The 21166-nt window shown below is 42.6% G+C and overlaps 1 protein-coding gene across 1 annotated transcript in view; it reads right to left on the minus strand.

Moving 5' to 3' along the window:
* MFSD4A (major facilitator superfamily domain containing 4A) overlaps positions 1-17446 on the minus strand; it is a 99772-nt gene extending 82326 nt beyond the window's left edge. The window contains exon 1 of the mRNA XM_056560713.1: positions 16793-17446. Coding sequence (XP_056416688.1) covers positions 16793-17022 — 230 coding nt within the window. The 5' untranslated portion in view covers positions 17023-17446. The remainder of the gene's footprint in view (positions 1-16792) is intronic.
* Between the last annotated feature and the right edge of the window lie 3720 nt (positions 17447-21166).

Below are 21166 nucleotides of genomic sequence, written 5' to 3' on the forward strand. Positions count from 1 at the left end.
TCCCTGGATCAACGTTCTAACCCTATAAATCTAGTATCTATAACCAGCAATGTTATTATTCTTCAAAAATGCATCCAAACCCCTTTTGAACTCTTTTACAGAGTTTACCATGACCACCTCCTCTGGCATAGTTCCATAGTCTCACTGCTCTTACAGTAAAGAACCCCCATCTGTGCTGGTGTAGAAACCTTCTTTCCTTAAGACGTAGAGGATGCCCCCTTATTATGGATACAGTCCTGGGTATAAATATATCATGGGAGAGATCTCTGTATGGTCCCCTGATATATTTATACAGTTATTAGATCGCCCCAAAACCTTCTTCTTTCTAAGCTAAATAACCTTAATTCTGATCATCTTTCTGGGTACTGTAGTCCTCCCATTCCCCGTATTACTCTGGTTGCCCGTCTTTGAACCCTCTCCAGCTCCACTATATCTTTCTTGTACACTGGTGCCATGTGTGGTCCAACTAGTGATTTTTACAGCGGTAGAATTACTTCCTTGTCATGGGCATCTATGCCCCTATTGATGCACCCCATGATTTTATTTGCCTTGGCAGCAGCTGCCCGACACTGGTCACTACAGCTAAATTTACTATTAACTAAGACTCCCAAGTCCTTTTCCACGTCATTCGTCCCAAGTGTGCTCCCATTTAATACATAATCCCAGACCAGTTTCATTGTTTTACTCCGATGAGGAAGCAAACAATCATAAAAACAATCCACATGTGAACATGACTTATACGGGGTTATGATTATTTATTCATACACCCACATATCTCTGCTGGAAGTTTAGTAGTTCTCTGGAATGAGGATACCTGGGTCCTGGAAATCCTGTAGTTCTGCAGCCATTTTGGGCCCAATATGTCATCACCTGTTGACATGCTCAACTCCTCTAGGGCCCAGACTAGACCAAGCCCACCTAATAAATATGCTGGTGACATGGCCATTCTCTACCTGGATAGGTATCATGGGACACCCACATAGCAGAAAAAAACACATAGGTGCGAGATTTGTCAAAACCTGTGTAGAGGAAAAGATTGTTTCTTAAATTCTTCAGTTTCTTTAATTATCTAAAAATGAAAGAAGCAATCTGATTGGTTGCTATTGGTGACTCCTCTGCTACAAAAAAAGTTTTGATAAAGCTCCTCCATAATTGATCATGGGGCTTGAAGTAACTGGGCAGCACGAGACAGACAGAAGAAGGAAATCCAGCATTTGTGAGCAGGGCAAATGGAGGTCTCCTGGGGGCACAGGATCTGGCGAATCTGGCTGAGAACACTTCCTGGGACATGGTAAGCAGAATTAGTGACCAGATAACCCCTTTAAAGCGCAACTGTCATGAGTTTTAACCCCCATAAACCAGCCCCAGCTTGACAAAGTTGTTAGAAATAACAGTTAAATCATACCTTTTGCTGCTTTCTAGCAGCTTTAATGATGCTAAAAAATGCTTTTAATTTTAGTCAGCAACAGTCGGATAGGCGTGGCTATGCCCACAGCCGCCACGCCTATCCCCTGTATGTCAACGCTGTGGGATTGGTCCACAGGTCCTAGCACCGAGAGCCCTTATTACTGTACTGTAGAAGAATAAACGGCGTCCGTTCATCTATGCACTCCGGTGATGCGGGCAGCCAGCACTTACAGCAAGCAATAGCTCTCTTTCTGCTTGTCCCTATAGCCCAAGGCTCAGTGTAATGCTGTAGCGGAATGATCTGGCCGCCCACATTGCATCACAGCAGTGGATGAGACCGGGCGGCCAGATAATTCTACTACAGCATTACGCCGCGCATTGGGCTATAGGGAGCAAGTACTAGCAAGTACTTGCTTGCTGTAAGTGCTGCCTTACCGCATCACCGGAGTGCATAGATGAACAGGCGCCATTTATTCTTCTACAGTACAGTACAGTAATAAGGGCTCTCAGTGCTGGGACCTGTGGACCAATCACACAGCGTCCCCGGCACTGACATACAGGAAATAGGCGTGGCGGTTGCGGGCATAGCCACGCCTATCCGATTGTTGCTGACTATCGTTAAAAGCATTTTTTTGCATCATTAAAGCTGCTAGAAAGCAGCAAAAGGTATGATTTAACTGTTATTTCTAACAACTTTGTTAAGCTGGGGCTGGTTTATGGGGGTTGAAACTCATGACAGTTGTGCTTTAAATATGGAACAGTGTATGCAGTGAATACCGTAGTACAATAAAATACCGTGTAATGCTGAAAAAAGACATATAAGTCAATCCAGATCACATGTTATACTGCAGTGTAAATTCAGACTAGGACAAAAGAAAGAGAAGCTAATCTGCCTCATTTTATGAGAAAAAAATTAAAATAATTCCTGGATCATCGACCCTTCTCCAGCAGGGTTTCCTCTAAGCTGTGCTCTCTGGAAAGGAAAACATTATTTAAATGAGGTCAGTGAGCTCAATCTACCTGTCTGCAGGGTGTGGAATTTTAAACGCTATTATTTCCAGACCACATAGCTTAGAGGGAACGGTGTTACATTCCAGAACTGCATCCAGGCTTCATTTAAAGGCTTTTTAAAGTGTTCACTAAGACAACTTCTTCTGGTAGAGTTCCATAGTCTCACTGCTTTAACAGTAAACAATCTTCTATTTTGGGGTAGAAACCTTCTTGCCTCTAGATGTAGAGGTAGCCCCCATTGTAGAGGCATTCATTCTGAATCTCCAAGAACTAAAGAATTAGGGTAGAGGGAAGAGTGACATGCAAATGAAAGCTAAAATAATAGTTAAAAAAAAAAAAAAAAAGATATACTGGAAATAGGTGTTAGTTTAGAAGTTTTGAATGAAAAGAATTGGAATACTTATTGGTAGATTATTTTGATTATCCGATTTTCTGCATTGCTGCTAATGACATTGGCTGGTGACAAAAGCCAGTGAATTCCAACTTTATAAATACAGTGATTATTTGGGGGATCCAAAAGAGTCTACAGAAAGGGCACTGAATATTTATCAAAGTGCAACTATTTTTTTTAATTGATGGTACATTATGTTACCAGATATGAGGGGCCCCTGTAGGGTCAAAGTTTTCCAAAGGTGGGTACTTGATGCCAAAATTGGTAACTCCTCCCATACTATAGATCAAACCAAACAAAAAAAAAATTATATATATTTTTTATTTTTTTCTCAATGTTAACAAATTAGGTTAGGTTTACACTAGGGATCGACAGATTATCGGTTTGGCCGATATTATCGGCCAATATTCACGATTTTGGACGTTATCGGTATCGATAATCCGATAATGCCCTGCCCCCGCACCGCAGTGGGGCAGCGGCGGTCTCTGGCGGTGCGGTGCAGTGGGGGGGGTGCAGCGCGGTGGTGGTGCTGGGGGGGGGGGGGGGGCGTCGCGGTGACAGGACTCAGGACAGGCAGGGGGAGAGAAGCGGGTGGCGGCGGCAGTCTCTGGCACCGCAAAAGCCGCTGCATTTCATTGATTTAAAGCGCCCGTCTTAAATCAATGATCTGCAGCGGTGTAGCCGGGGGGTGGCTATGTAGCCAATAACTTATACCGGAATATCGGTATAAATTATCGTCTATCGGCCCTAACCGCCACAGAGTATTGGTATCGGCCCTAAGAAATCGATATCGGTCGATCCCTAGTTTACACTGCATTTTTGTTTCCATTTAACCTGTATGGTTTATACACTTGAGAAAGGTTAAAACCATTACATTAAACACTACAAACGAATGCTGCTGTTGCCAATTGACTTTACATTTTTAATGTACACATTAAAGTGGTTGATCATGTTTATTGTATACGGCAAAGTTAACCTTACTCTCAGAGAAAGTGAAACATCCCCTTTCCTCAACCCTGACCAGTTTCCCTGTCCCAGCCACTGAAAAGGTAGTCCCACAGCATGATGCTGCCACCACCATGCTTCACTGTAGTGACCGTATTGGACAGGTCATCTCTTTGGTCATCTTACCAAGGCACTTCTCCATCAATTATGTAGTTTAGTCGTGCGGCCAGCTCTATGAGTCCTGGTTGTTCCAAACTTCTTCCATTTAAAGGGGTACTCCACTGCTCAGCATTTGGAACAAACTGTCACGCCCCCCCCTCCCATAGACTTGCATTGAGGGGCGCAGCTATGACGACACGAGCTCCCGGCGTCGGCTCCAACATTCAGAACAGTTTGTTCCAAATGCTGAGCAGCGGAGTTCTCTTTAAATGAAAGAAGTTTGGAACAACCAGGACTCCTAGAGCTGGCTGCACCACTAAACTACATAATTGATGGAGAAGTGCCTTGGTAAGAGAGATGACCTAAGAGATGACAGTTCCTAAAATGGACAGAGGTGTCAGCAGAGAGCACTGTGGTCAGACAGAAAGAGCATTCAAAAAGAAAAGAACTTCCTGTGGAGCATACAGCAACTAAGTACTGAAAGGATTAAGATTTTTAAATAGGAGTAATTTACAAATAAGTTAAACTTTTCGGCACGAGTTGATTTTAAAACAAAATGTTTTCCAATGGAGTACCCTTTTAAGTACACCAGAAATGTTTTGTACACTTCTCCAGATCTGTGGCTCAATACAATCATGTCTTGGAGCTCTACAAGCAATTCTTTCTACCTCATGGGCTTGGTTTTTGCATTATCAGCTGTGAGACCTTATAGACAGGGGTGTTTCTTTCTATATCTTGTCCAATCATCTGAATTTACCACACTTGCCTCCAATCAAGGTGCAGAAACATTTCAAAGATGATCCAGAGAAACTTCAAGTGTCAAAATTCTGTTTTTACATTCTCATTATGGGGTGAATTCAGTGCAGGATGATGGGGAAATAAAGTTGTTTTTTTTTTTTACATTTTATTTAAGGCAGCAATATAACAAAATATGGAAAAAGTGAAAGGGTCTGAAAACATTTCAGTTGTATTGTATCTGTTATTTTATAATTGAAGTCATGATAGGTTTCAATTTCATGGTCTTGGATGAGTTGTGAAAATGAAGAGATGAAGGTACTCAAAATATAAAAGCCCTTTGGATTGAAAAAAAACATAGGTGGTTTCCTAAGGTTCTTAATTAGAGAAGTGACCTTCTTTATATTTACTATAATAATTCTATTACAGGATGCTGTCTCATGTAGGTTTTCTTAAGGTTTAGCAATAACATGGTCCTGGGCTTGTGACCTATACCACTGCAATAGTACATTGGGGGTAGCAGCTAGGGATCCAAGGAGAAGACAGAAATGGTTTGTAACCACTTCTTTGCTGGCTATATAAGGCAATGTTTACACTTCCGGAATGTCCACATGGAAAATCTCAGTGCGGACATTCCAGAGACTGTGTGCGCCAGAATAACATGCACAGCTCATAGACTGCTATGCATTCTGTGCAGAGTCCGCAGAAAGAATAGACAAGTTCATTCTTTCTGTAGACATAAAAATAGGAATTTCCATGCCAGAAACATCTGGTGCGGAAGTTCCGTCATGTGCACAGTGCACCAGAATCCCAGTGAATATAATGGGACTCCAGAATCTCAGGCGGAATTCCAATGCAGAATTCTGCACGGAAATTCCGGATGTGTGAACATGGCCTAACACTCATTGAGAGCCATGCAGCACATATAGACAACAGCAAAGCTGCTGTCTCCATGGTACCTGGAAATGACAAGATTGCTGGGGTCCATAAGGGTAGCAGAGCTGTTGGGTCTTAGGAGATCCAGCAGCTCTGCCAGTTATTAAAGGAGAACTCCAGAATAGAAAAATTGTCCTCCATACTGCCGGCAGTAAAAAAAATAAAGAGGTACATACCTTCCTTCGCTCCCCCGGTGCCTCCGGTAACCCACTCTGGTCTCCGCCGCGATCCTCTTTCTGGTTGCCGGTGGTCGGCGAGTCATACTGCACTCAGTCAATCACCGGCCGCAGCGTAGTCCCGACTCGGCTGGCGATAGACGTCACACTGCCGCTCAGCCTATCGCCGGCCGAGTCGGGACTTCGCTGCGGCCGGTGATTGGCTGAGTGCAGTATGACTCGCCGACCACCAGCAACCAGAAAGATGATTGCGGCGAAGACCGGAGTGGGTTACTGGAGGCACTGGGGGAGCGAAGGAAGGTATGTACCTCTTTATATTTTTTACTGCTGGCAGTATGGAGGACAATTTTTCTATTCTGGAGTTCTCCTTTAATTTCATGGCAAGAGGCTGTTTTCATTGGACCTAATACAATATAAACAAAATAAAAATATAAAATGTCCTTCCCGCATGGGAAACACATAGGGGGACATTTATCAAAGCATTTAGTAGTTTGTTTTTTTTTGCTTAAAATTGTCGCAAAAAAGTCGCAGGTGCGACTACTCTTTTTTTTGCGACTTTTTGCATGTTCAGTGTCCTAAGCAAAAAATAAAAATCTTGCTTACCAAAGCAAAAAGTGATTTTTGACTTGCAGTGGTCAGAGATTTATCAAGTGCGAAAGTCGCAAAAAAGTCGCATCACATGAAAAAACCTACTCAATTGACTCCAGCTCAGACATGGAGCAGAAAAAGCCACTACCAAAGCAAAAAAAGAAAAAGTGCTTAAGTGAAAGAAATTTTATAAATAATTTCATAAATAAATAATAAATAAGTCGCACATAAGCAAAAAAATTGTAAGAAAAAAATAACTAAAAAAAAAAAAAAAAAAAAGGAATACATAAGCAAACATTGATAAATGTCCCCCATAGGGGCATATTTATTAAGCTGCACCAATGGCAAACATCCTAAAAAGGTGCATAGAAGTGATGATGTTTGCTCAAAAATTGCCTTTTCTGTGCAAAAATGGGCAACTTTGTGGCATTCACGCTACTCAAGCCAAGCGGGTGTGAAGGAGGCCTAATGGAGGTTGGAAGGGGTCTCGACCTCACACGTGCCTCTTAATAAATCCAGTAGACTGAAAATAGGTAGAACTTTACTTACATAGGTGAACCAAAATGCTGCACGTATTTAATCTCTCCAATAATGTTTAAGAACTGACATACACACAAGTAAAAAACAAACAAAGTAATATGCACAATAAGACGACAGCAAAAAGCACCACCCGTGCCAACAAAAAATCCTGCCATAGACGCCCTGTTTACCCAAGATTATGCATACTATATATCAAAGCTAGCAAAACAAACTAGGGAACCCGTTCTTATACTGAAATTATATTGAAATAAATAAAAAAGTTAGAGCTCTTATGTGCAAAATCACAAAAAGCATCTGGTCATTTGTCACCAAATCATTCAGTTCATTAAGTATGCCTTTGTAGTGCAAATTTGAAGTTTCCACTCAGGTTACAATATAATTCACCCATTGTGCTTTCAAATTCTGATGCATGCTTATGTGACATACGGTATGACTAAGAGCAGGTGTGCTTGAAGCAGGTAAGCATGGACTCTACGGTATGCAAGGTCCATACGGTAGGATTTTCTTACAGAAGTATGTGCTAGATCATCATTGTTTGCATCACTAAAGTCCAGGAAGTCTGCAAAACATCTGCTTCACTCTGTTTGCTGAATTCAACATTTATTTCCACTTCTATTGCAACAGATTTTGGACACAGATAAGACCCATTCAACGTTACTTATCCTAATCCTTATTTCCGCACGTGTTTTCTGTGCCTGATAAGTGTCACTTGTGAAGGTGGATTTCAAATTTGTCTCAAACAATGTTGCACTTCACAGTGCAGGTATTCCCATTGACAACAATGGCGCGTGCATTCTACGTGGTTTTCACACGTGTTTTGATGCCAGATGTGGCGTCATTTGCATGAAAAATACACTTTGTGAACACATCTTAAGGAAAATATTAAAATAATGTAAATCAGAACATTTTTTTTACTTTTAAATAACTTCTAGATATTTTTTTTCCATTGTTAGGCTAAGTTTCCACTTGGTTGTTTTCTGGCAGTTTTTGGAATACTACCTCTGCAGTTTTTGAGCCAAAGTCAGAAGTGGATCCATAAGGGAAGAGAAGTGTAAGTCCTTCATTTATATGTCCTATTCCTTTTGAATACACTTCTGGCTTTGGCTCAAAAACTGCAGTTGCAGTATTCCAAAAACTGCCGGGAAAAAAAACAAGTGGAAACTTAGCCTTAAGGGTATGTGTGTATTTTTGGTGCAGATCTACAGTAGATTTGCTGCTGCAGATTTTGCTGCCCATTGACTTCAATGGATAGCAAATCTGCAGCAGAAAATAAGCATGTGTGAACGCACCCTAAGGGTGCGTTCACACGGGCGTATTTGTCAGCAGATCCGCAGCTGCGGATCCGCTGACAAAAGGCCCCTAAAGTGCTGCCCTCTTTGTGCCTGCTAATAGCGGCAATCCACCGCTACCAGCAGACACACTGAAGTGCGTGTCGCAGTGTATCCGCACATCCCGCACATCGCAACCGCTCCCCCGGCTCCCTGAGCTACACAGGGAGCGGCCGCGATGTGTGCGAGTACACTGCAGGGTAACTCGCACATCGCAGTGTGGGTCAGCTGGTAAAGAGGGCAGCACTTTAGGGGCCGCTGACAAATACGCCCGTGTGAACGCACCCTAAAAGTGGATACTCAAATTCTGATCTGATCAGGAGCCCTCAGAACTGGCGAATGCTGTATTCATTTACTGTTGGCATATGCTGGTAAGGCTTGTTTCACACTACAAAATTACTCCGTTCCGTACGAAGTTCCGTCCAAAAATCAGCTGAAAACGTCAGTTACAAAATCCTATACAGTCGTTAGAAAATCCCATTATTGTCTATGGGATTTTTCTAATAGCCGTTTTAACCTGTTATAGCCAGTTATTAATAACGGACGTTATTTTGTGATGGAAGATAGTAACGGGAGAAATACTGCATGCACTTACTATCTTCCGTCACAAAATAACGGCAGTTATTAATAACGCGCTATAACAGGTTAAAACAGTTATTAGAAGGAAAATGCCATTATAGTCTAAGAGATTTTTCTAATAACCGTTTTAACCTGTTATAGCGCGTTATTAATAACGGCCGTTATTTTGTGACGGAAGATAGTAAGTGCATGCAGTATTTCTCCCGTTACTATCTTCCGTCACAAAATAACGGCAGTTATTAATAACGCGCTATAACAGGTTAAAACGGTTATTAGAAAAATCTCATAGACTATAATGGTATTTTCTAACGGCCATTTAGGATTTTGTAACTGACGTTTTCATCTGATTTTCAGATGGAACTTCGTATGGATCTTTACAACGGAGTAATTTTGTAGTGTGAAAGGGGCCTAAGATTTTATGTTCGGCTTTTTCAAGCCAGATCTAGTTCAGCTATGCCAGCTGTCATAAGACATATGCATGTAGATATGCAGATAAGCCTTATTCCTGATATACAAACACACGGCCATATGCTTTGGCATTCATTTAAAGGGGTATTCCAGGAAAAAACTTTTTTTTTTTTTATATCAACTGGCTCCAGAAAGTTAAACAGATTTGTAAATTACTTCTATTAAAAAATCTTAATCCTTTCAATAAATATCAGCTGCTGAAGTTGAGTTGTTGTTTTCTGTCTGGCAACAGTGCTCTCAGCTGACATCTCTGCTTGTCTCAGGAACTGCACAGGAGTAGAAGAGGTTTGCTATGGGGATTTGCTTCCAAACTGGGCGGTTCCCGAGACACGTGTCATCAGAGAGCACTTAGACAGAAAAGAACAACTCAACTTCAGAAGCTCATAAGTACTGAAAGGATTAAGATTTTTTAAGAGAAGTAATTTACAAATCTGTTTAACTTTCTGGAGCCAGTTGATATAGATAGAGATCTATATATATATATATATATATATATATATATATATATATATATATATATATATAAAAAAAGTATTTTCCTGGATAACCCCTTTAACCTCTTAAGGACCCATGACGTACGCGTACGTCATGAGTCCGCTCCCGATCTATAACGCGTGTTTTTTGGTTGCGCCATACATTTTATGATATAATGAGTGATGTCATTACAAAGGACAACTGGTCGCGCAAAAAACAAGCCCCCATACTAGTCTGTGGATGAAAATATAAAAAAGAGTTATGATTTTTAGAAGGCGAGGAGGAAAAAATGAAAACGTAAAAATTAAATTGTCTGATTCCTTAAGGCCAAAATGGGCTGAGTCCTTAAGGGGTTAAACGTAAGGAGGAAAAAACGAAAATGCAAAAACGGAAAAACCCCGGGTCCTTATGGAGTTGAGGAAAAAAATACTTACTTAGAAGCAGGGGCTATGTAAACTGTGAACAATTTGAGTGTACAGCGCTGCGGAATCTGTGTGCGCTATATAAATATCACCATCATTCAGATATGGTGCTGCAGTCTTCCCCATCCTCTGACACCGGGCCTGGGAATGACTGCTAGGCCCCTGCACTATACAATACCATACGTATAACTCTAAAATAAGCAGTCACACATATAAATAGTATATAAATGAGACAGCATAGATATCCCTCTGGGTCTATAATGCTGGTTATTACAGAAGATCTTTTTATTGGCACCATTCTATGCTTTATAGCGAGAATGCTGTTATCTAGCTGTCTTTTGTATTGAATTACCTATTTGTCAACTTAAATACTTATTAAATACTTATAATGGGCCAGAGGTGTGAATATTACTATGTACTAATAGGTTATTATTTTACCTTTGACTCTGTATTTGTTATCTATAGTAATACATTATGCTTTTATTACTAATCTATCATCATAAGGGCACCATATTACAGGAGCAGATCCGCTGCACTGTATATAGCGAGTGCTCTGCCTCCTCCTGCAGGGGGTGAGGTGGGGGAGCGCTCCCCTCAAATATGAAGCAGACTATTAGCCAAGGGGCCACTGTTCTAGCATGCTCTTTATACCTTAGGGCTCTATTCACACGTACAGTATTCTGCACAGATTTGATGCGCAGGATTTCAAACTGTGTTCAGTCATCTAGTTTATATTGAAATCTGCAGCAGAAAATCCTGCACATTAAATCTGCGCAGAATACTGTACGTGTGACTAGACCATTAACCTGTATTTTCGAAACAGTTTTTCTCCAGCCATTGCAAAACTACAACTCCCAGCATACCATCACATGACCTTATCCCCTTCCTAGCTCCAAGACCCCTCCCAGCTTCATGTGCTCTTTCTAAGGCAGTGTTTCCCAACTAGTGTGCCTCCAGCTGTTGCAAAACTACAACTATCATCATACCATCACATGACATTATCCCCTTCCTAGCTCCAAGACCCCTCCCAGCTTCATGTGCTCTTTCTAAGGCAGTGTTTCCCAACTAGTGTGCCTCCAGCTGTTGAAAAACTACAACTACCATCATACCATCACATGACATTATCCCCTTCCTAGCTCCAGGACCCCTCCCAGCTCCATGTGCTCTTTCTAAGGCAGTGTTTCCCAACTAGTGTGCCTCCAGCTGTTGCAAAACCACAACTACCAGCATGCCCGGACAGCCGAAGGCTGTCCAGGCAGACTGGGAGTTGTAGTTTTGCAACAGCTGTAGCCCCACTGTTTGGAAACCCAGACTATTTTTACCTTAAAGACCCGATCATTTTTTGCACATTTGACCACTGTCACTAGAGATGAGAGAACTTACAGTAAATTCGATTCGTCACGAACGTCTCGGCTCGGCAGTTGATGACTTATCCTGCATAAATTAGTTCAGCTTTCTGGTGCTCCGGTGGGCTGGAGACTCTCTCCTAGGACTGTATCCACCTTTTCCAGCCCACAGGAGCGCCTGAAAGCTGAACTAATTTATGCAGGATAAGTCATCAACTGCCGAGCCGAGAAGTTTGTGACAAATCGAATTTACTGTAAGTTCGCTCATCTCTAACTGTCACTTTAAGCATTAATAACTCTGGGATGCTTTTACTTTTCATTCTGATTCTGAGATAGTTTTTTCGTGACATATTCTACTTTATGTTAGTGGTAAATTTTTGTCAATACTTGCATCATTTCTTGATGGAAATTTTGGAAATTTAGCTTTTTTTGTTACTATGAAACTCTCTGCTTATAAGGAAAAGTGACATCCCAAATAAATGATATATTGATTCACATATACAATATGTCTACTTTATATTTGCATCAAAGTTAACATGTTTTTACTTTTGGAAGACATCAGAGGGCTTTAAAATTCAGAAGTAATTTTCCAATTTTTCACAACATTTTCAAAATCGGAATTTTTCAGGGACCAGTTCAGTTTTGAAGTGGATTTGAGGGGTCTTCATATTAGAAATACCCCACAAATGACCCGATTATAAAAACTGCACCCCTCAAAGTATCCAAAAGGACATTCAGAAAGTGTGTTAACCCTTTAGGTGTTTCACAGGAATAGCAGCAAAGTGAAGGAGAAAATTCAAATCTTCATTTATTTTTTTTATTTTTTTTTTACACTCGCATGTTCTTGTAGACCCAGTTTTTGGGATAAAAGGAGAGAAATCTCAACAGTGGGATTTTGGAGAGTGAGTTTTTCTGAAATGGTTTTTGGGGGGCATGTCACATTTAGGAAGACCCTACGGTGCCAGAACAGCAAAAAAAAAAAAAAATAATACATTATTTTGGACACTAAACCCCTCAAGGAATGTAAAAAGGTGTACAGTGAGCCTTAACACCCCACAGGTGTTTGACGACTTTTCGTTAAAGTTGGATGTGTAAATGGATAATAGGTAATAGGAGAAAATGCCCCCCAAAATGTGTAACCCCATCTCTTCTGAGTATGGAAATACCCCATGTGTGGACGTCAAGTGCACTGCAGGTGCACTATAATGCTCAGAAGAAAAGGAGTCACATTTGGCTTTTGGAAAGCAAATTTTGCTGAAATGGTTTTTGGGGGACATGTCACATTTAGGAAGCCTCTATGGTGCCAGAACAAAAAAACAAAAAACAAACACATGGCATACTATTTGGAAACTAGACCCCTCAAGGAATGTAACAAGGGGTACAGTGAGCCTTAACACCTCACAGGTGTTTGACAAATTTCTGCTAAAGTGAAAATGAAAAATTAGATTTTTTTCGCTAAAAAGCTGGTGTTACCCCAAAGGTTTCATTTTCACAAGGGGTAATAGGAGAAAATGCCCCCACAAAATTTTTATGCCCATTTCTTCTGAGTATGGAAATACCCCATATGTGGATGTAAAGTGCTCTGCGGGTGAACTACAATGCTCAGAAGTGAAGGAGCGCCATTGGGCTTTTGGAGAGAGAATTTGTTTGGAATAGAAGTCGGGGACCATGTGCGTTTACAAAGCCCCCATGGTGCCAGAACAGTGGACTACCCCCCCCACACACACACGTGACCCCATTTTGGAAACTACACTCATCACAGAATGTAATAAGGGGTGCAGTGAGCATTTACACCCCACTGGCGTTACACAGATCTTTGGAACAGTGAGCTGTGCAAATGAAAAATTAAATTTTTCATTTTCACGGACCACTGTTACAAAAATCTGTCAGACACCTGTGGGGCGTAAATGCTCACTGCACCCCTTATGTTCCGTGAGGGGTGTAGTTTCCAAAATGAGGCTACGTGTGTGTGTGGGGGGGGGGGGAGGGCTGTTGGGGGCTTTGTAAACACAATTCCAGACACATTCTCTCTCCAAAAGCCCAATGGTGCTCCTTCTCTTCTGAGCATTGTAGTGCGCCAGCAGAGCACTTTACATCCACATATGGGGTATTTCCTTACTCAAAAGAAATGGGGTTACAAATTATGGGGGGCTTTTTTCCTATTACCCCTTGTGAAAATGAAACATTTGGGATAACACCAGCATTTTAGTGAAACAATAACATTTTTAATTTTAACGTCCAAATATAATGAAAATTCTTCAAACACCTGTGGGGTGTTATAGCTCACTATACCCCTTGTTACATTCCGTGAGGAGTGTAGTTTCCAAAATGTTTTTTTTTTGCGTTTATATCAGAAAAGCTGTAACGATCAGCCAACCCTGTGCAAATCACATCAAATGTACATGGTTCTCTCACTCCTGAGCCTTGTTGTGCGTCCGCAGAGCATTTTACATCCACATATGGGGTATTTCCATACTCAGGAGATATTGCTTTACAAATTTTGAGGTTTTCTTTTACCTCTTGTGAAAATGAAAAGTATGGGGCAACACCAGCATGTTAGTGTAAAGAATAAAACATTTTTACAACATGCTGGAGTAGACCCCAACTTTACTTTTTCATAAGGGGTAAAAGGAGAAAAAGCCCACCAAAATTTGTTAAGCAATTTCTCCCGAGTATGGACCCTAAACTGTTGCGTCGTTGTGAGAGAGCGCCATGCGCATTTGAGGCCTAAATTAGGGATTTGCATGGGATGGACTCGGATGCAAGAATTACACTTGCCTCCGATACCAAAATTACCCTACGGCAGTGTTTCCCAAACAGGGTGCCTCCAGCTGTTGCAAAACTCCCAGCATGCCTGGACAGTCAATGGCTGTCCGGCAATACTGGGAGTTGTTGTTTTGCAACAGCTGGAGGCTCCATTTTGGAAACACTGCCGTATGAGACAATTTTTATTGGGGGGTATTTGTGTATATGTAACTGTGTAGGGGTATATGTAGTGTTTTACCCTTTATTTTGTGTAGGTGTAGTGTAGTGTTTTTAGGGTGCAATCACATGGGCGGGGGTTCACAGCGAGTTTCCTGCTGAGAGTTTAAGCCACAGTGGAAAATTTTCTGCATCTCAAACTTGCAGTGAGAAACTCACTGTAAACCCCCGTCCGTGTGAACCTCCAGCTATTGCAAAACTACAACTCCCAGCATGTCCGTGCATGCTGGGGGTTGTAGTTATGCCACAACTGGAGGCACACTGGTTGCAAAACACAGAGCTTGTTACTTAACTCAGTGTTTCGCAACCAGTGTGCCTCCAGCTGTTGCAAAACTACAACTCCCAGCATGCACAGTCTATCAGTGCATGCTGGGAGTTGTAATTTGCAACAGCTGGAGGCACACTGGTTGCGAAACAGTGAGTTAGGTTACAAACTCTTAGTGTTTTGCAACCAGTGTGCCTCCAGCTGTTTCAAAATCTACAACTCTCAGCATGCAGTGACAGCCGAAGGGCATGCTGGGACTTGTAGTTATGCATCAGCTGGAGGCACACTGGTTGAAAAACACAGAGTTTGTTACTTAACTCAGTGTTTCCCAACCCATGTCCCACCAGCTGTTGCAAAACTACAACTCCCAGCATGCATGGTCTGTCAGTGCCATGCTGGGAGTTGTAGTTTTGCAACAACTGGAGGCACACCGGTTGGGAAACATTGTCTTGTTTCCTGACTCAGTGTTTCCCAACCGGTGTGCCTCCAGTTGTTGCAAAACTACAACTCCCAGCATGCACTGACAGACCATGCATGCTGGGAGTTGTAGTTTTGCAACAGCTGGAGGCACATGGGTTGGGAAACACTGAGTTAAGCAACAACTGGAGGAGAACAGATTGGAGACCACTGTGTAGTGGTGTCCAAACTGTAGCCTTCCAGATGTTGCAAAACTTAACCTCCAAGCATGCCCAGACTGCCCAGGCACATCCCCAAAATAATCCAGAAAGAAAAACTACTGAGCATAACACAAATGTGCCCAAAGTGTTGCCAAGAAATAATAAACCTAAGGATTGCCATAAAGAATTGCACAAATTTAACCAAAATGTATGTGCAAGACCAATGATAAATTCCCACTGATATTTTATGAACCAGTCTGGCTTACAGCACAGGAGGCAAGCTGCCAAAAATCAATATTTTGGGGGAGATATTCAAATAATTTTGCGCCACTTTTTTTTTTTTTTGCTTTAGCTGCGCCACATTTTCTTAAAATATGGCGCACACTATTTAGCAATCGATTTAGCACCCTGTTAGCCAGTTTTTTTTAAAGGGGAATGGTTAGGGCGTGGGTAGGCTTTTGTGCTATTACCACCCTATTTTCAAAGGTTAAGCACAACTTTCTGGTGCACAAAAGTCTCGCAATTAATGCACAGTTAGGCTACATTCACACTGCCGTTTGTCTCCGGCAGTGTGAAGCCTGTTATTTTAAGAAAATAGCGGTGCCCGACAGACCCCATTGACTATAATGGGGTCCACCAGGACCGGTTATTGCCCATTATGACCCGTAAAATCGACAGCCGTCAAAAGGGGGGGGGGGGGGAGCGTTATTGACAGGGCATAACGGTAGTGTGGAAGGGGCCTAAACCTGGTACTAAAAACAATGTGCTGTTTTTATTAGAGATGAGCGAACTTACTGTAAATTCGATTCGTCACGAACTTCTCGGCTCGGCAGTTGATGACTTATCCTGCGTTAATTAGTTCACCCTTCAGGTGCTCCGGTGGGCTGGAAAAGGTGGATACATTCCTAGGAAAGAGTCTCCTAGGACTGTATCCACCTTTTCCAGCCCACCGGAGCACCTGAAAGCTGATCTAATTTATGCAGGAAAAGTCATCAACTGCCGAGCCGAGAAGTTCGTGACGAATCGAATTTACTGTAAATTCTCTAATCTAATTTTTATTATTATTATTTATTTATTTATTTATTTTTGTTTTGGCTGTGGGACAAACTTTTTAAAGATCAAACACAATTCTGAAAATGAGGCACAGTTAACACTCTTTGAGGCGCTAAAAAAAATGCACTTTGAAAGCGTTTTTTAAACTATTCAATGCACTTTGAATATGTGTTTTTAAATTATTTTTTTTTTTTTTTTTTTTAAATAAGGAAAAGTTTAAATATTTAGTTCATGGACGAATGAATAGATAGGAGATAAATAAAAGGGTTGAAACATATGACATATATAGATAGATAGTCACCCAGACTGCAGAAACATGGGTAATAGCTGCTTTGTACTAGGAGTAAACATACTCTTATGAGGTACTCACGACTTTTTGAAGGTTCCTCCTAGGGTGCTTCCAACAAGGAGACAGAACTGCTGGGAGAAGAAGACCCATGTAATGTCTTGTAGGCTGCTGTGTGTCTGGCACCTTAGATCCAACAGTGTCGGACCCAAAAATGCAATGCACAGCCCAAAACTGAAGAAAACGCTCCAATATGTGATGGTGGGCTGAAGGTTCCTCCTGAAGAGGGCAAGAAGGTTCTCATCCCACCACATGCTTCACTCTCCTTGACTCCTTACCAGGACAGGGGTCCTGCTCCAGTCTCTCAGAAGGTAAATGTGAGGGCAGAGCAGGAAATCTCGGTATCAGCCGGGCTATAAAGAATGGAGCCTGCTAGAATGCTGAAGGTGAGGGGAGGGCTGGCAGGTGTCTGGAGCCTCACCTTTCCTTCCCTCACTAAGTAAACGCTGTCACTTACTCTCAGATACCTCAGCGTTGTTTAAACTTTCTTTGTCCTTTCTCCTCAAACTTTCCACTTCTTATTTCCTCTCATGACTTTCTCAGCTCTGCTACACTGAATGCGTCTTTTTTTTCTGGCGTCCTCCCGTTATTTGCTTCAGGGTTCATTTCATGACTTCTAAGTTTAGATTTAGGTGCAGTTACTTACAAGAGGTGGGAGAAAGGAAAAAGGAGGCGCCCAGAGAAGCCATGGGAGGAGGCATAGGGCACAGGATGTCTATAACAAAACCTTCATCTTATCCCATGGTATCTTGACATCTTCTTTCACAAGTACTTGTAGTATTGGCATTTATTTCAGCCCTAGGGTGCGTTCACACTGAGTAATTCAAGAGGAATTTACTTTACTTTTGAATTCTCCGCTCCAAATGAATGCACATCTCCTCTGCCCATTGACTTTAATCTTATTTCTGCTGTCCTGTTCACACTGCGGAAATTCCGCTAGCAGAATTCCGACACTGAATTATTTTCCGCTTGAAGAAAGAACGTGCTCATTCTTCAAGCGGAATCTGTGAGCAGAATCCAATAGAAGTCAATGGTAAAAAAAAAAAATCTGCCCAACATCGTTTTTAACCACTTAAGGACCCAGGGCATACAGATACGCCTTCGGTCCCTGGTACTTAAGGACCCAGAACGTACCTGTACGCCCGTGGGAATTTCGGTCCCCGGGGTGACTGCTGATATCGATCAGCAGGCACCCCGTGCAAATGCCGAGGGGGGTCATCAGACCCCCCCCCATGTCGGGGATCGGCGCAAAGTGCAACTGAATTCGCAGTTGCGATTTGCGCCGATTCCGGGTCTACGGTGACCTGGAATATAAGGGGGATCGTGGGTGTCCATGACACCCACGATCCCCCTGAAAGGATAGGAGTGAGGTGGCAGGGGTGCCACCCCTCCTATCCCTGCTATTGGTCGTCAGAAGTGACGACCATTAGCAGATCGGGGGCGGGGGGTTAACTTTCGTTTTCCCCATCCTGCCCACCCACAATAGGCGGGGCAGGACGGGGAAACAACAGAGGACCGGCGCCAAAGATCCACTTACCCATTGGAGAAGGCTTCGGGATGCGATCGGGACGGGGATCGGCAGAAGAAGAGGACGGCGATGTGACTCCCTGGATCCTACGGAAGCCGGTGAGTTGCCTAGCAACATCTGGAGGGCTACAGTCTGAGACCACTATACAGTGGTCTCCATACTGTAGCCCTCCAGATGTTGCAAAACCACAACTCCCAGCATGCCCAGACAGCTATTTGCTCTTTGGGCATGCTGGGAGTTGCAGTTTTGCAACAGCTGGAGGGCTACAGTTTGAAGATCACTGTGCAGGGATCCAACTGTGGCCCTCTAGATCTTGCAAAACTACAACTCCTAGCATGCCCACACAGCAAATAGCTGTCTGGGCATGCTGGGAGTTGTAGTTTTGCAACATCTGGAGGGCTACAGTATAGAGACCACTGTATAGTGGTCTCAGACTGTAGCCCTCCAGATGTTGCAAAACTGCAAATCCCAGCATTCCCAAACAGCAAACAGCTGTCTCGGCATGCTGTGAGTTGTAGTTGAGTACCTCCAGCTGTTGCATAACTACATCTCCCAGCATGCCCTTCGGCGATCAGTACATGCTGGGAGTTGAAGTTGTGCAACAGCTGGAGGCACACTGGTTGGGAAATACTGAGTTAGATAACTGAAGGTTTTCCAACCAGTGTGCCTCCAGCTGTTGCAAAAGTACAACACCCAGAATGCACGGTCTGTCAGTAATGCTGGGAGTTGTAGTTTTGAAACAGCTGGAGGTTTGCCCCCCCCCCCCCACCCCATGTGAATGTACAGGATACATTCACACAGGTGGGTTTACAGTGTCTTCTGCTTCAAGTTTGGGCTGCGGCAAATTTTTCACCGCAGCGCAAACTCCTAGCGGGAAACTCACCATAAACGCCCGCCAGTGTGAATGTACCCTAAAGACACTACACTACACATATACACCCCCTTACTGTCCCCCCCCCCAATAAAAATGAACAACGTATCGTACGGCATTGTGTTTCCAAACAGAGCCTCCAGCTGTTGCAAAACAACAACTCCCAGCATTTCCGGACAGCCACTGACTGTCCAGGCATGCTGGGAGTTTAGCAACAGCTGGAGGCACCCTGTTTGGGAATCACTGGGGTAGAATACCCCTATGTCCACCCCTATGCAATCCCTATGTAGTCCTCAAATGTACATGGCGCTCTCTCACTTTGGAGCCCCGTCATATTTCAGTGAAACAGTTTAGGGCCACATATGGGGTATTTCCGTACTCGGGAGAAATTGCACTACAAATTTTGGGGGTCTTTTTCTCCTTTTACCCCTTATGAAAAGGAAAAGTTTCGGGCTACACCAGCCTGTTACTGTAAAAAAACAAATAGCATGCTGGTGTTGCCCCATACTTTTTATTTTCACAAGTGGTAAAAGGAAAAAAAGACCCCCAAAATTTGTAACGCTATTTCTACGGAAATTCCCCATATGTGGGTGTAAAATGCTCTGCGGACGCACAACAAGGCTCAGGAATGAGAGCGCACTATGTACATTTGAGCCCTAAATTGGTGGTTTGCACAGAGGTGACTGATGTTACAGCAGTTCTGACAGAAACGCAAAAAAAAAAATATATACCCACATGTGACCCCATTTTGGAAACTACACTCCTCCCGGAACATAACAAGGGGTATAGTGAACCTTAACACCCCACAGGTGTTTGACAAATTTTTGTTAAAATTGGATGGGAAAATGAGAAAAAAAAAAATTTTTCACTAAAATGCTGGTGTTACCCTAAATTTTTCATTTTCACAAGGGAAAATAGGAAAAAAGCCTCCCAAAATTTGCAACCCCATTTCTTCTGAGTAAGAACATACCCCATGTGTGGACGTAAAGTGCTCTGTGGGCGAACTACAATACTCAGAAGAGAGTGAGCGCCATTGGACTTTTGAAGAGAAAATTTGTCCAGAATTGAAGGCCACGTGTGTTTACAAAGCCCCCATAGTGCCAGAACAATGGACTCCCCACATGTGACCCCATTTTGGAAACTACACCCCTCATGTAATGTGATAAGGGGTACAGTGAGCATTTACGCCCCACAGGTGTCTGACAGATTTTTGGAACAGTGGTCCGTGAAAATGAAAAATTTAATTATTCAGCCCACTGTTCCAAAGATCTGTCAAACACCTCACTGCACTTCTTATTAAATTCTGTGAGGGGTGTAGTTTCCAAAATGGGGTCACATGTGGGGGGGGTTCCACTGTTCTGGCACCACGGGAGGCTTTGTAAATGCACATGACCCCTGACAACCATTCCAAACAAATTCACTCTCCAAAAGCTCAATGGCGCTCCTTCTCTTCTGAGCATTGTAGTGCGCCAGCAGAGCACTTGACATCCACACATGGGGTATTTCCATACTCAGAAGAAATGGGTTTACAAATTTTGGGGGTAATTTTCTCCTATTACCCCTTGTAAAAATGTATAATTTGGGGAAAAAAATGCATTTTTGTTTCATTTACACATCCAATACCCTGTTAGGTGTTAAGGCTCACTGTACCCCTTGTTACGTTCCTTGAGGGGTGTAGTTTCCAAAATAGTATACCATGTTTTTTTTTGCTGTGCTGGCACCATAGGGGCTTCCTAAATGCGACATACCAACCATAAACCATTTCAGCAAAATTTGCTTTCCAAAAGCCAAATGTGACTCCTTCTCTTCCATACTCTGAACAGATGGGGTTACAAATTTTGGTGGGCATTTTCTCCCATTACCTTTTGTAAAAATTGTAAATTTGGGGAAAAAAATGCACTTTAGTGAAAATATTTTTTTTTCATTTACACATCAGACTTTAACGAAAAGTCGTCAAACACCTGTGGGGTGTTAAGGCTCACTGGAGACCTTGTTACGT

Source organism: Hyla sarda, chromosome 2 (genome assembly GCF_029499605.1).
Source record: "Hyla sarda isolate aHylSar1 chromosome 2, aHylSar1.hap1, whole genome shotgun sequence".
Classification (NCBI taxonomy): Eukaryota; Metazoa; Chordata; class Amphibia; order Anura; family Hylidae; genus Hyla; species Hyla sarda.